This window comes from Schistocerca serialis, chromosome 8 (genome assembly GCF_023864345.2).
Source record: "Schistocerca serialis cubense isolate TAMUIC-IGC-003099 chromosome 8, iqSchSeri2.2, whole genome shotgun sequence".
Classification (NCBI taxonomy): domain Eukaryota; kingdom Metazoa; phylum Arthropoda; class Insecta; order Orthoptera; family Acrididae; genus Schistocerca; species Schistocerca serialis.
Window position 1 is genome coordinate 324,266,667 of NC_064645.1, and position 15,446 is coordinate 324,282,112.

Below are 15,446 nucleotides of genomic sequence, written 5' to 3' on the forward strand. Positions count from 1 at the left end.
TTCCTTTGGAAAGGGCATGGCTGAACACATTTACATTTTCCTCTCCTTTACTATCTGAATTAATTTTTTTTATCTCATCATAAATTCTTTTAATCTCTTCACCTGTGGAGCTAGTTGGCATATAAACTTTTACTATACTATGCTTCCCATCTTTTGCAATACTGATCATAGTTATTATGCTTCATAATTAATCAATCCCATAAAACGTAATTGGAATGACTTTACATTTCAAAATTTGGTTGTTAAGTGCTCTTAACACTACACGTTTGTGCATATGAAATATGATCATCATATCGAAATTGTTTTTAAAGATGAAAGCATCTAACTATTTGGTACCAACTGTCTGTTTCATGTCACAGACATTCCTACAGTTTATGAAATTACAACATGTTGTAGGTGAAGAATAGGTCCACAATTTGTCTTATTTCAAATAAATGGTTGTAGCTCAATCATAAGTTGCATTGCGAAGTATCATTTTTTATTTCTTGATGGTGACTTACAGCAGGGATGGTTTGAAAATGGACACAGGTGTCCGAAAATAGTTATCATCAAGAAATAAAAATTAGATACTTCTCAATGGAACTTACGATGGGAGCTCCAACCATTTATTTCAATTCCTACAGTGCCTGTCTTTTGGTTGTGTACACATTTCCTATAGATTCGTTTACCAAGGTATCCTTGTTTTCAGTTTGGAGTCATTCTTTATTTGTGGCCATAAAGTCTGTCAATCAAATTAAATTAAAGCAAATCTTTCTCATCACAAAATATGCCTCAGATGATCAAAGGTTGTGATTTATGAGACTTGTCAATTGTAACACTAGATAATCCTATTAGTCTGTACATGATGTTATAATACATATGTTGAAACTACTTCAGACAGATTCTGTTTTAGATGGTTGTCATTAAAAAAAATCATTTATGGTTATAATACATTTGGTGTTACTTATTTAGAAACATTTTACATGGTTATCATTCAAGAAATCTTCTACCCTACAGTAACATTTACTTTTCATGTATTTTTCAGGTCTCCTTCAATATTTTTTAGATTTGAGTTACATCCCCTTCCATATTTTATTTATAAATTTCATGTACATATAGTGTCGAGTTTCTCATATAGTTTTAGTCTGTGCTAGGTAACATGTAACTTGCTCTATGCCTCATCTCAAACTGATGAAAGGAGATGTTAAGCTGTTGCCCTCAAAAAGTTGTGGGTTTTTCTCTGTGAAATTGAGTCTCCCAATTTTTCTTTTGTATGTACTGAATCGCAGTGAAAGATTACATTGTATTATATTGTTTTTTGTTTATATAACATCTCAGATCCAGCAATATATATTTCTCTCTATGCCAGTCATTCTATTTTATTGATTGCAGTGTGAAACTTTTTGTTCAATAAACAACATTTATTATCTGTCACTGTGCTAATGTAAATTTACGAACCTGTAAGTACAGGTAAGTTTTATTATATTTTAGTACACATACTACTGAAACTGAAATAATGAGATGCACAAATTACACAAGAGGAGCAAACAACATGTTCTATTGGTATCATATCACGAAATAATTCATGACGCAGCTTAATAAAACAAACAAGGCCCAAGTTGCCACTTGGGGCACCAAGCTGAGAGGGAATTAGTAGTGGACACTTGAAACACCAAGCTAGGAGAGGCATTTAAGTGCAAGACTTGTATACAATGGCGCATCAAAATTAGTAGGGAATACCAACACAAGTGGAAGTGTTTAAGGGGATGGATGGAGGAGGAGGGAAATAAGAGATTACGTGGGAAAATGTTCTCGAACCATCCCTGGAAACAGAAACAATGTCATTGGTAGGAAATTTTTATATTATGTACGCAACCACCATGCATTTTTTCATCACATTTATTGTATTGTATTCACTTGAGCCAAACTTTAAAATTAAAAGAACAGAATGGTTAGTCATTACTTATCTTCAACAGGCAAAATTTGAGTATTGCCAATACAAGAGTACAAAAAGAAACTATAACTCAACTTTGGGAAAATTTACTTTTTCTGCAAAATGAAAAGAGAGCTAGATTTGCTACGGTTGGACAGGATCCGTTATGATGATAGGAAGGAGGCCACTCTCCAATGAAGAGTGAACCTGGCTTCTTTCTCTGTTCGATCTTATACACACACGAAACAGAGAAGCAAGCAATTACGCACACTATTTATCAACTGTGTAGTAATGGATTTTTATGGCTTTGCTGCTAGTAGATGGCATGAAGGGACTCAAAACCTCTGGAAATGTATGGTTATTTACTTTGGTTTACGTTTCTTATTTTATTAATCCTGTTGTATTTATGCTGAGTTTTAAGAGAAACATTCTCCTCAGTTTCTTTAAATGTTGACCTCGATTCAACTTTACAGAAATATTGTTAATGACTTTCTTATAATGAAGCCTGGTCTATTTTTTGTCTTTATAGCACTTTATATTAATTAAATTACATTAATGTTAAAGTAGTTACTGCATTTCTCCAGGCTGAACAGGCAGATGATGATAGCTAGCCTTCTGAAATTAGCTGTTAAGTATTCAAACTTCACTGATAGAGATTGATTATTTTTTTATTTTATTTAAAATATTAAACATTACAATACATATTGACAACTACACAAGTTATCCAAAAAGCACGATTTACGCACACAAGCTGCAACAGAAATTGAGAAAAGGGTGCTCAGCTATATTTGGTTATTTGTTAATTGATCAGAGATTTTGTTCATAATAGCTGAAATAAGTTTCCCTTGCTTGCCAATAGTCTCAACATTATCAATATAAAGGATTGAAACTGGTAAATAAAGATGTAAATATCTAACGGATGGTAGCCATGACTGAAAATATCGGGTGTCTCAAGGAAAGTTTATATTTTAAGAGCTCTCTGTGCATGCGCACCAAATCTGTGGAGAGTGGCGGGTACATTCATTGCTTGCTTGGCCTTTAGGAATCCAATCCTTATGGAGTGCTTCTCAGGAGCGGACCACCCGGGCGACCAAGGTCGTTATTAAGAACACGCGAATCTGTGGGGAGTGTAAATTAGTCTGTTCGTGATGATCCTAACCTCTTCATCCGTTAAGTGTCCAAGTTCTTTAAAAGTGTAGAGAACATTACTGCCCCAAATTCTGCAAAAATACCTTAAACTGCATCCTTACAATATCCAACTGAGCAAGAATTAAAGCCCCAGGATGCCAGACATAGGCTGCAGTTCGTTATGTGACCGAGTGCCCTTCATTTAACGCTAATGGAGTGCAATGAATCCTACTCATAAGCAAGAGAAACCCCTGCATTCGCCAAAACACCGACTCCTAGACCAAAAGGCATAAACTGGGTGTGCCAATCACCTTGCCATATTCTTATCAATTCCACAGAACAGGATAGTTCTGTGTTATACATTTTGTTAACAGCATATTACATACTTTTTCACTGATATGGAGGTCTTTTCACAGAAACAAAGATAATTGGGATAATAACCAAATAAAAGCATAATTGCATTATTACTCTGTAATGAGTCACCAAAGCCCACAAGTCATATCCCTGAATAATCTCCAAAATTTTGTTCTCCTTAGAGTTACGTGCTAAGTCCACAAAAATAATCCGTGTATGGATTGGACATTCTACAAAAAAACACACAGATGCAGCTTTGCTGTATAACTGGAAGGCATGACATTAGACTGATGGCAAATGATGATGAAACGTGAAAATATTAAGTGTTACAGGTTGCATTTACTTCAACAAGTATTTATTTCAGCCATTGCATTGCTGTAGACAAAATCTCATTATATATACACATATATACATATTGTCAGCTCTTCTATTTCCTTGAAAATCCAAATGATACGATTTCATATCACAACATGTACACATATAGTAATGTTTATACAGCTGTGAGAATGCAAACATGAAATGACAGAACATTCAACTTAAACAAAAGCTGATTTCTTCTTATATGGAGAGTCTGCAGGCGAGTAAAAGGCAATCATTCAAAAGTCTGAAAACCTGAAATCTAGTTCCAAGCTTTCATAATCAAAGATGTGATGAACTCTTTGGTAACCACTAACTATTGTTAGTGAAATGAATCTGTCTGTCTGTCTTCTATTTTTATAATAAGTATTGATCTAGTGCACAGATCACCTTCAGAATCTGTGTAACAGATCAAATCCTTTATGTGTATCTATAGGTCTATGCATTACCACTCAACATAATCTAACAAAACTAAAATTATTTTTATAAATACATAAAATTGATCACATTTTACTTAGTCAAACTGGCAGGAGATATTCCTTTAGTCAACTTACATGTACATATAAATTACTTCCATTCTCTCTTGCATTAAATTCAGTTCATCCTCATCCTTGACACACACACACAGACTTTACTTTTCATACTCATCTGAGTGCACAGAGATATTAGAGAAAATTGACTGTTCACTATTTGCTTTTCCTGATACACGGAAAAATTTGAGTATGCTGCCATCAGCCCCTGACCCAGACCGTTTACGTCTCTTGGGTGTATAATGTGATGACACAACAGCTGCCTTTAGAACACACGGTTTTTCTTTCTGCAATTTAGTTAACCAGTCAATATTTTCCTTTTGTAGTGGACTCCGGTTGCAAAAGTGGTGTGGAGATGTCCCATCCACAACATAATTGGGGAGTTTGTCTGTTGGAGAGGAGAACAAAGATCGTGAATTACAAAAGCCGGGGTTGTTGTCTTCTTTCATATCAATACTTTTCTCTCCAGGACTGAAAAGTCTCCTTGCACCTCTGGAATCACTAGGTGTTCTCTCCAACATTTCCCCATTGTTTTCTTTAATTGGAGATAAAACTGATCGCTTCTTATTTGTAGAGCCCTGTGAGTCATCATCTTCCATCATATCTTCCAAGCGCCTTTTCAATGAATGTCTCTCTCTAACGGATGTAGTTCTATCCTTTGCAGATAAGCATTTTGAACAGGGTGTTACCAGTTTGCCACTGTTACAACTCTGGCATTCCTCCAACTCTGGTGTTTGCATATCTGATACAACTGGTGTTCTCTGATGATTGAAGATGTATTTTTTGTGGGATCTGGGTGTTGTTTCCAAAGTGGCCACAATGTTTTGTGCCTGGTGAAATGTGGGCCCCACAATTTTTTCTGCAACACCTCTAAGCTTTTGCCTTGGAACCAGGCCTGGAGAAACAATGTCTTCTGCCCACCCTCGAATCTCCACTTCATTGTACTCTTCGTATTCATTACCAACTTCCCAATAACGGACATGCGCGTCATCTGAGCACGTTACAATCTGAAAATAACAACAATTTGTGATATGCAATTTCAAATGGCAGCTGCTTTATTATAAAAAGAACACTAATTTCAAGAAACTATATGGTTATTAGACTGCCATTTTCCCCCTTGCATACTTAATGCATCAGCAATGACAAATCAAGTGAAGGTACAAAATTAAGGCAAACTTTTAAAATCAAAACTGGCAGGAGGAAAAAAAAAATGATAAAATAACATTTTGAAGCTAGACAATATTTATGGTGTAATATGAAAAAAATTAAGTCAGAAGATCATTAAAATATGGAAAAGCAGGCCAATGCATACTTTGAGCAAGCACAACTCCAAGTACTGTCAAATATATGCAAATATAAGACAAAACTGCTTCAGGAAGAAAAAGGAATTGGTTGCGGGAGTTGAAAGGTGGCGGCGGGCAAGGAGGTTATACAGAGTCACTCACCCTTCGACAATCTGCAGTGCACTTTACATCACAAGACAGCCCAGTTTCAAACTATTATTCTCCATCTCTACTAACTCTCAGCAGCCAATGAGATTTATTATGTAAATTGGAATAGGAAGGAGAGGGGGTGGGGGAAGGGAAGGAACTATTGACATCAGCTGCATTGGGACAACAGGCGGAATCAGCAGCGATAAGTGAAAATGTGTGCCAGACCAGGATCCAAACTCAGGGTATCCTGACACCATGCATTCATACAATGAGATTTAGTCTTCCTCCAGACACCTTGCCATGAATAGCACTGGATGGTGATAAATGGTCTCCCCCAAACTGTGAAGTGGCCATACTTCAGAAACCATTCAGTTTTATGCACTATTGTCCACAGCAACGCTTTATAATGCTTGGCAAAAGAGAAGGCATTTGCTCTCTCTATCTGCCATCACATCCTTCTGACGTGTCTGGCAGTATAATTTAATTGATAAGCATTTCTGCCACTTTGAGAGATTTTAACAGGAAGATTACTCCATTACTTTGCAAATGGTGTTTAAGTGGTATTTTGTATTTTATTACTGAAAACAAACGGTGAATTTTCTACAGTATAATATAGAAAATTTCGAAGTAATTCTATTTCAAATTGTTATACCAAGCAGCAACGAATGAACCACCTTACAAAATACTTAATTAAGGGTTTAAAACCAACTACCTACAGAGAAAATATCCATGTAATCACAGGAAAATGCAACCTGATAAACAAGCAGGGAATAAGGCATGAAATAAGAGAAGTGAGAGAAACACGTACATAAGGAACTGTATTGTTGGATTAAATCTGGTCCTGATAGAAGAAACCGAATGAGTGAAGAGTAATACGAGGTGCATTCAAGTTCTAAGGCCTCCGATTTTTTTTCTTATTAACTACTCACCCGAAATCGATGAAACTGGCGTTACTTCTCGACGTAATCGCCCTGCAGACGTACACATTTTTCACAACGCTGGCGCCATGATTCCATGGCAGCGGCGAAGGCTTCTTTAGGAGTCTGTTTTGACCACTGGAAAATCGCTGAGGCAATAGCAGCACGGCTGGTGAATGTGCGGCCACGGAGAGTGTCTTTCATTGTTGGAAAAAGCCAAAAGTCACTAGGAGCCAGGTCAGGTGAGTAGGGAGCATGAGGAATCACTTCATCAAAGTTGTTATCACGAAGAAACTGTTGCGTAACGTTAGCTCGATGTGCGGGTGCATTGTCTTGGTGAAACAGAACACGCGCAGCCCTTCCTGGACGTTTTTGTTGCAGCGCAGGAAGGAATTTGTTCTTCAAAACATTTTCGTAGGATGCATCTGTTACCGTAGTGCCCTTTGGAACGCAATGGGTAAGGATTACACCCTCGCTGTCCCAGAACATGGACACCATCATTTTTTCAGCACTGGCGGTTACCCGAAATTTTTTTGGTGGTGGTGAATCTGTGTGCTTCCACTGAGCTGACTGGCGCTTCGTTTCTGGATTGAAAAATGGCATCCACGTCTCATCCATTGTCACAACCGACGAAAAGAAAGTCCCATTCATGCTGTAGTTGCGCGTCAACATTGCTTGGCAACATGCCACACGGGCAGCCATGTGGTTGTCCGTCAGCATTCGTGGCACCCACCTGGATGACACTTTTCGCATTTTCAGGTCGTCATGCAGGATTGTATGCACAGAACTCACAGAAATGCCAACTCTGGAGGCGATCTGTTCAACAGTCATTCGACAATCCCCCAAAACAATTCTCTCCACTTTCTCGATCATGTCGTCAGACCGGCTTGTGCGAGCCCGAGGTTGTTTCAGTTTGTTGTCACACGATGTTCTGCCTTCATTAAACTGTCGCACCCACGAACACACTTTCGACACATTCATAACTCCATCACCACATGTCTCCTTCAACTGTCGATGAATTTCAATTGGTTTCACACCACACAAATTCAGAAAACGAATGATTGCACGCTGTTCAAGTAAAGAAAAGTCGCCATTTTAAGTATTTAAAACAGTTCTCATTCTCGCCGCTGGCGGTAAAATTCCATCTGCCGTACGGTGCTGCCATTTCTGGGACGTATTGACAATGAACGCGGCCTCATTTTAAAACAATGCGCATGTTTCTATCTCTTTCCAGTCCGGACAAAAAAAATCGGAGGCCTTAGAACTTGAATGCACCTCGTATTTTTCCTCTGTTCCCATACAACGGCAGTGTGCAAATGTCTCCTCTGAAGTACAATCTTCCACACTCCCACAGAGGTTTTACAAAGTGAACTGCATTGTATGTCCTTAACAATGGTGCTTCCTAATCAACACTTGGTATAAATTCATTCCTAGTGTCTTTAAAATTTGAACTACTTGTGATTACAATAATCACTCTCAGATGCAACGTAACACAATAATACCACCACTGCTGAGACAATGCAGGGATTTGTACAGTTAGATCCAAGGTAGAAGGTTGTCCAAAACCTGAGCCACTATTTCCTTCTTGTTTGGGTGCCTATTCACCACTCAGTGCCTCAACTACTTAGTAAATGTTAATCCTTATCCATTCCACTGCTTATTCCACCAGGGTGTTAGAGTTCCCAATATCAGATTAATATGATCAATGATAACACACAATTTAGCAATTCATACTAACCTGTATATCACCAACAGGACACCATGCAACACATGTAACTTCTAAGTAGTGTCCAGCCAGTGTTGTCACTGGTCTACCTGGCTGGCTGGTATTCCAAATATAAGCCTTTTCATCACTAGAGCCACTTACAAGATATTGGCCATCTGGACTTAAGCAAGTTCTAACATAAAATGAACATGTTTCATGCCCAGAGTATGTTGAAACTGTAAATCAAAAAAGTCTATTTAGGTTACAAAAAACAAAATCATTCTGTTAATGATAAACCACACAAGTGGTAAATGGTAAATTACACAAGGATATGCATTTCAAACAATAATTTAGATTACATGAAATTTGTGCAGCCTTAAAATGAAGCTTTTTGTTAATAAATAACATATAGATGGTGAACCTGCACAAATTATTTAAAAAACTGCATATGTGCTAGTAGCCAAAAAACATTTATTATTCAAATTTTATACTGTCACCATAACCAGTTTCCACCCATGACAGTTCAACAAGGTTTTGCTGCAATGCTTTTAGGAAACTCAGTTAGAAACACAGTTTGCACTAAGTTTTGTAGAGGTGTGGTGCCATTGAAAAACAGTTATTTTTACAGAAAAAGATCGCAACACCAAGAAATTATTAATGTAGAGTAATGAAATTTTGGGAATACATTTGTCTAGGTAACATGTGGAAGTGATTAACATTGCAAGTAAGTGCAAGTTAAGCCATTGAAAATGTGAAATGCTGGTACATTAATAACTGGTGTAGTCACCAGAATCTCCTCAGGGACTTACTAGGTGTAAGTACATGGCTGGCGACCACAGGGCCCCGAGCTGAGACCTGGCATTGCTTCCACTTACTTGAGCCAGGCTCCTTACTTTTACCTTTCCTATCTGGCCACCCTCGGCCAGCTCTTTTTCTTTTCCGACCCTGACGCTAATAGGTTTCGAGGGCTAGGGGCCTTTCATTTACCAACCTATACTTCTCATGCAGTCTCTGACCCGGAGCGGGCGACTGCAAAAGGTGTCTGTATCCCATGTTAGGGGCAGCCTCCAGAACTGCGAAAGGCAACGGGATACCACCATAGATTATCTTCCCTGCATAATTCAGTCTCCATTTTATGCACAAAAATGGCTTCCTCTCACATTAAATCAGTATCCGGAGGTAAAATAGTCCTCCAATCAATCAGATCCGGGGGGGGGGGGGCGGGGGGGGGGGCAGCTTGGAAGGATGCAAAAAATTAAAAGGAGGATTGGTACCTGGAATGTTAGAACTCTGCTACAAGCAGGGAAACTAGAAAACCTTAAAAGAGAGATGGAAAAGAATCTCATGGACCTCGTAGGAGTTGCTGAGGTAAGATGGAATGGATGTGGAGAGTTATAGTCAGATGAATATTTATTGTACTACACAGGAGGAGAAGTAAAAGGAATGAATGGAGTAAGAATGATTATAACAAAGGAATTTGCTAAATGCGTGGAATATATGGACTATGCAAATGACCGGGTTATTGGTGTAAAGCTGAAAGGAGCACAAAAAGATTTACTGATTCTCCAGGTGTATATGCCAACTTCAGAACATGATGACCAAGTTGTAGAGGAACGTACAATGTAATAGAGAGAATAATGGACGAAAATAAAAAAATGCTGCAAAATAGTAATGGGAGACTGGAACGCCATTGTGGGAAAAGGGAAAGAGGGAAACATAGTAGGCAGTCATGGTCTTAGAAAGAGAAATGATAGAGGTGAATGGCTAATTGACTTCTGCAGAGAAAGGCAGCTGATAGTGGCAAACACACGGTTCAAGAACCACATGAGGAGGCTCTACACTTGGAAATCACCAGGGGATAAATACAGAAACCAAATCGATTTTATACTGGTAGAAGAAAAGATACAGAAATGGAATCAAGAAGGTGCACACATTATCAGGTGCAGATATTAATAGCGACCACAACTTATTTATGGCAGAAATAGAAATAAGAATGAAAAAACTGAAGGAGGTGACCATGGTGAAGAAGTGGGATCTAGAGAAGATAATATCCAACAAAGAAAAAATTACAAAAATGCTGTCTTGGGAGTTTCTCAACACATTACGAGACAAAGAGCCACCTGATAATGCCAATGACTACTGGAATATGCTGAAAGAAGGAATCATTAAAACAGGACAGCAAAATGAAGGAAATTTAAAAGGGAAAAGGGCAAAAAAACCATGGGTCACACAAGAAATGATATCAAAGATGGAGGAGAGAAGAAAATTTAAAAACAAGACCACTGATAATGCCAATGACTACTGGAATATGCTGAAAGAAGGAATCATTAAAACAGGACAGCAAAATGAAGGATATTTAAAAGGGAAAAGGGCAAAAAAACCATGGGTCACACAAGAAATGATATCAAAGATGGAGGAGAGAAGAAATTTAAAAACAAGACCACTGAAGTTGCAAGAAAGATGTACCAAAGGTTAAATAATGAACTGCGAAGAGAAAGAGAGCAGGCTAGGAAAAAATGACTAAAAGAGGAATGTGATGCAATTGAAGAACTGGACAAGAAAGGAAGATACAACTTACTATACAGCAGAGTAAAGACTATGACATGGGATCAAAACAGAGCAGGAAGTGCTACGATGGAAATTTTGAGTAAAGACAAAGATGTAGTGTACAAAGATCGCAACGATGTCCTCCAGAGATGGGAAGATTATTTAAAAGAGCTATATGACACAGATCACAAACCAGAAACTCTGGAACTTGAATCACTCAGCAGTGTAAGTGATGACAAGAAAGGACCAACCATCATAATGAAAGAAGTAAAGTCTTCCATAGCTGCAATGAAAAATGGCAAAGCGGTAGGTACAGATATGACACCAGGAGAAATATTAAAATGCTTGAACCAAGATGGAATAAGAGAAATATTGAGGTTATGTAATAAAATATATGACAGTGGTGAAGGGCCTGAGGACTTTCTGACAACAGTAATGACTCCATTACCGAAAAAACAAGGAACCAAGAAATGCAGTGAACACAGGACAGTCAGTCTCATTTCACATGCAGCCAAAGTGATGTTAAGAATAATTAATAGGAGACTTGAAAAAGTAATGGAGGAGAATCTTGGCGAGTAGTAGTTTGGCTTCAGATGGAATACAGGCACCAGATATGCAATAGGGCTCCTACAAATCTAGCGAGAAAGGTTTATTGAAAAAGGAAGAGACCTATTTATGTGCTTCAAATCAGTCTAGAAAAGGCATTTGACAATGTGGTTTGGGACAAGCTGGCGACTATAATGAGGAAAAAGAGAGTGGACTGGTAAAGCAGAAGACTTGTAAACTCATTATATCTTAAACAAAAAGCCTCAGTTAAAGTGAGAGCAGAAAGTACAAACTGGATTGGACTAGGAAAAGGAGTAAGACAAGGATGCTGTCCATCACCTACCCTTTTCAACCTCTACTTAGAAAATATGATTGACCAATGCTCATTAGATGACAAAGGAGTAGAAATTGGAGGAAGAAGAGTAGGGTGTTTGAGGTTTGCTGATGACATGGTCCTTCTAGCCACAGGGGAAAAAGAATTGCAGGATTTGGTGGACACCACTGAAGCTAACGGAAAAAATTATGGAATGAAAATTAACACAAAGAAAACAAAAGTATTTGCACTAGGAGGAAATAAGGAAATAAAAATTATACTGAATGGAGAAATATTAGAACAGGTTCAAAATTTTAAGTATCTTGGAAGCAGGATAGGCACTGACTGGAAGTGCACCACAGAAATTAAAACAAGGATAGCAATGGCAAAAAAGGTATTTTATAAGAAAAGGAGAATTTTCTGCAGCAGTCTGGACAGAGAACTCAGGAAGAGATTCATAAAATGTCTTTATGGAGTGTTCTTCTGTAAGGCGCTGAAACATGGACTTTGAGGAAGAAAGTCAGAAAAAGGCTGGAGGCTTTTGAGATGTGGACACGGCGGAGGATGGAAAGAATAAGTTGGATGGACAGAGTAAAAAATGAAGAGGTACTGAGAAGAGTGGGAGAGAAAAGACAGTTACTAGATGTAATAAAAAGAAGAGAAAGAAATTGGATTGGGCATATTTTAAGAAAGAATGATGCACTGGTAAAAACAGCTTTAGAAGGTTATGTAGAAGGGAAAAGGAAGCGAGGAAGGAAGAGATTTCAGATACTGGATGACGTGATGGACGGTGCAACATAAAGCAGCCTTCAGAAGGAAGCAATGGATCGCAGAAAATGGAGAATAAAAGGACCTGATAATATAGCAGAAAACTGATGATGATGAGTCACCAGAATGCTGAATACAAGCATGCAAACAAGCACTATGCCATTTTATGGGATGGAACTCCATGCCTGTTGCACTTGGTTAGTAAAGACAGGGAGAAGTAATGCTGTTTGTGGATGACACTGGAGTTATCATCTGATGATATCCCAACTGGAGACATATCTGGTGATTGAGTAGGCCAAGGAAACATGTCAACACTCTGAAGAGCATGTTGTGTTACAACAGTGGTATGTGGGCAAGCGGTACCCTGTTGGAAAACAGGAATTCTGTTTGGCAGCACAACAAGTTGAATCACCAGACTGATGCACAAGTTTGCAGTCAGGGGGCATGGGATAACTATGAGAGTGCTCCTGCTGTCATACAAAGATACACACCAAATCACAACCCCAGGTGTATGCCCAGATGTCTACGACACAGACAGGTTGTTTGCAGGTCCCCCACCTGGCTTCCTTCTGACCAACACACAGCCATAACTGGCAGCAAGGCAGAACCTGCTTGCATCCAAAAACACAACAGACCTCCAACCTTCCCTCCAATGAGGTCTCATTCTACACCTCTGAAGTCACAAATGGCGGTGGTTTGGGATCAGTGGAATGCATGCTACAGAGCGTATGGCTCTGAGCTGTCACTGAAGTAACCTATTCGTAAGAGTTTGTTGTGTCACTGTGGTACCTACTGCCGCTCAAATTGCTGCTAAAGATGCAGTAGAATGCGCCAGAGCCATACACTGAATATGATGGTCTTCCTTCTTGGTAGTGTTACGTAGCTGTCCAGAGCCTGATCTTTCTGCAACTACATTCTCATGGCCCCCAATACCAACAATAATGTATAGTGGGTACATTTCTGCCAGTCTTTCTGCAGTATCATAGAAGGAACATCCAGCTTCTCTAGCCCTATTACATGATCTTGTTCAAACTCAATGAGGTGTTGATAATACCGTCTTTGTTGCCTTAAAGGCATTCTTGACAGACATCAACTCACATGTCCAGCCTCAAAGGTAATTATAGCTCGCATTATGTCGAAAGGCAGCCCTATTTTCAGCCATTCTGCACATCCCCCACCAGTCACTGCTAACAGCCAGTAAGACTCATTCTCTTTCCAAGCAGCTAGTGCAAGTTACAAACTGGACTGCGGGAAACTCTCTCCCACATGCTGTGCAGTTGCTGTATTTTGCGCCAATGCAGTTTCATTCACACAGCAACCGAATTATTCACTTAGATATCGATGTTAGTTTCTTGTAGCAATATAGTTGTGAATGTGTATCTGCTAACATTTTAGTGTGATTTCCAAATGAAAATGTCATATGATTGCAATAAACGTGAAGTTCCTCTAAAGCAACTGTAATTAAATTGCGTGCCTATGGAGTGTCGCCTTGATTGTGCAACTGGTATCGTGATTTCCTGTAAGAAGGATTACTGTATATAATAATCAACGGAAAATCGATGAGTAAAACAAAAGTGATAGAAGTGTTATCTGGCGCTTGCAAGGAAGTGTTATAGGTGTTCTTCTGTTCCTCATCTAATAAACGGTTTAGGAGACTATCTGAGGAGCCCTCTTAGACAGTTTGCAGATGATGCTGTGAGTTATAGTGTTATAAAGTCATCACAGATTAAAACTAATTAGAAAATGACTTACACAAGACATCTTGTATGGTGAGGAAAGTGACAATTGGCTCTAAATAATGAAAATCTGAAGTCATCCACATGAGTACTGAAAGGAATCAGCTAATTTGGTTTACTGGGTAAAACACTTGAGTTTAAAGGCTGTAAATTCAACTAAATACTTAAGGATTACAATTATGAATAATTTAAAATGAAACTATCACATGAATAACGTTGTGTGGAAAGCAAGACAAAGATTGTGATTTATTGGTAGAACACTTAGAGAGACTACTTACACTATGCTTTTCAACCCTCTTCGGGAGTATTGCTGTCGGGTGTGGGTTCCACAGCGGATAGAATTGGTCAAAAAAGTTCAAAGAAGGGCAGCTTGTTTTGTATTTGCGCGAAATAGGGGAGAGACTGTCATGGATATGATACGCGAATTGAGTTGGCTATCGTCTAAACAAAGTCGTTTTTCGTTGTGGTATTTTTTCCTCGTGAAATTTCAGTCGCCAACTTTCTCCTCTGAGTGTGAAAATACTTTGTTGGCACCCACCTAAACAGGGAGAATGGTTCATCTTATTGTATTAAGAGAAAGTAGAGCTCGCATGGGAAGATTAAAGCTTTTGTGCTTCCTGCGCACTGTTTGAGAGGAGAACGGTAGAGAAATAGTTTGGAGGTGGTTCTATCAACGTTCTGCCAGGAACTTTATTGTGAATTGCAGAGTAATCATATAGATGTAGATGCTTCACAAGCAGTGCAGGAGGTTTATATCCCGCATTTATAACTTCCTCAAATGTGAATATGAAAGCGGTACTTCTATTTTTGACATTCTGAAGAATCAAGAATGAACTGCAGAAGCATGTGTCGACATGAGAACTGTACAGAGGATAGTAAACAAAAGTGTCAGAGCTGTAGAAACCTCGGGAAAATCCGCAAGAAACCTGTAACACAAATAGATGGTTTTCACAACAACATTTTAAAGTGCTCCGTGCTTGAAATGTATATAAAAAGGGAATATCCAACTGTTTCAATTATGCCTGAGCAAATTAGCTTCAAAGGTAAGTGCTTTGTCAATGTAAAGAATTTTAAAACACATTGGTTTTAAACATCTTAAGACGAGAGTTAATTGAAAGAAGTGACATAGAAGCAGCTCGAAGCACATCTGTTGTAAAGATGCACGATACAAGAGGAGGTGGTTGTTCTACAGTGTATTAC

General features: G+C 38.6%; 1 protein-coding gene across 2 annotated transcripts in view; it reads right to left on the bottom strand.

Annotated features, from left to right (window-relative positions):
- Nucleotides 1–2,665: 2,665 nt before the first annotated feature.
- Nucleotides 2,666–15,446, bottom strand: part of LOC126416181 (protein lethal(2)denticleless) — a 54,858-nt gene continuing 42,077 nt past the window's right edge. Inside the window, exons 7-8 of one of the 2 annotated variants that reach the window (XM_050083762.1) lie at nt 8,370–8,572; nt 2,666–5,288 (exon numbers count right to left, since the gene is read on the bottom strand). In XM_050083762.1, the coding sequence (XP_049939719.1) occupies nt 4,383–5,288; nt 8,370–8,572 (1,109 nt within the window). In that variant the 3' untranslated portion in view covers nt 2,666–4,382. The remainder of the gene's footprint in view (nt 5,289–8,369; nt 8,573–15,446) is intronic. The other variant, XM_050083761.1, reaches the window with a different exon arrangement.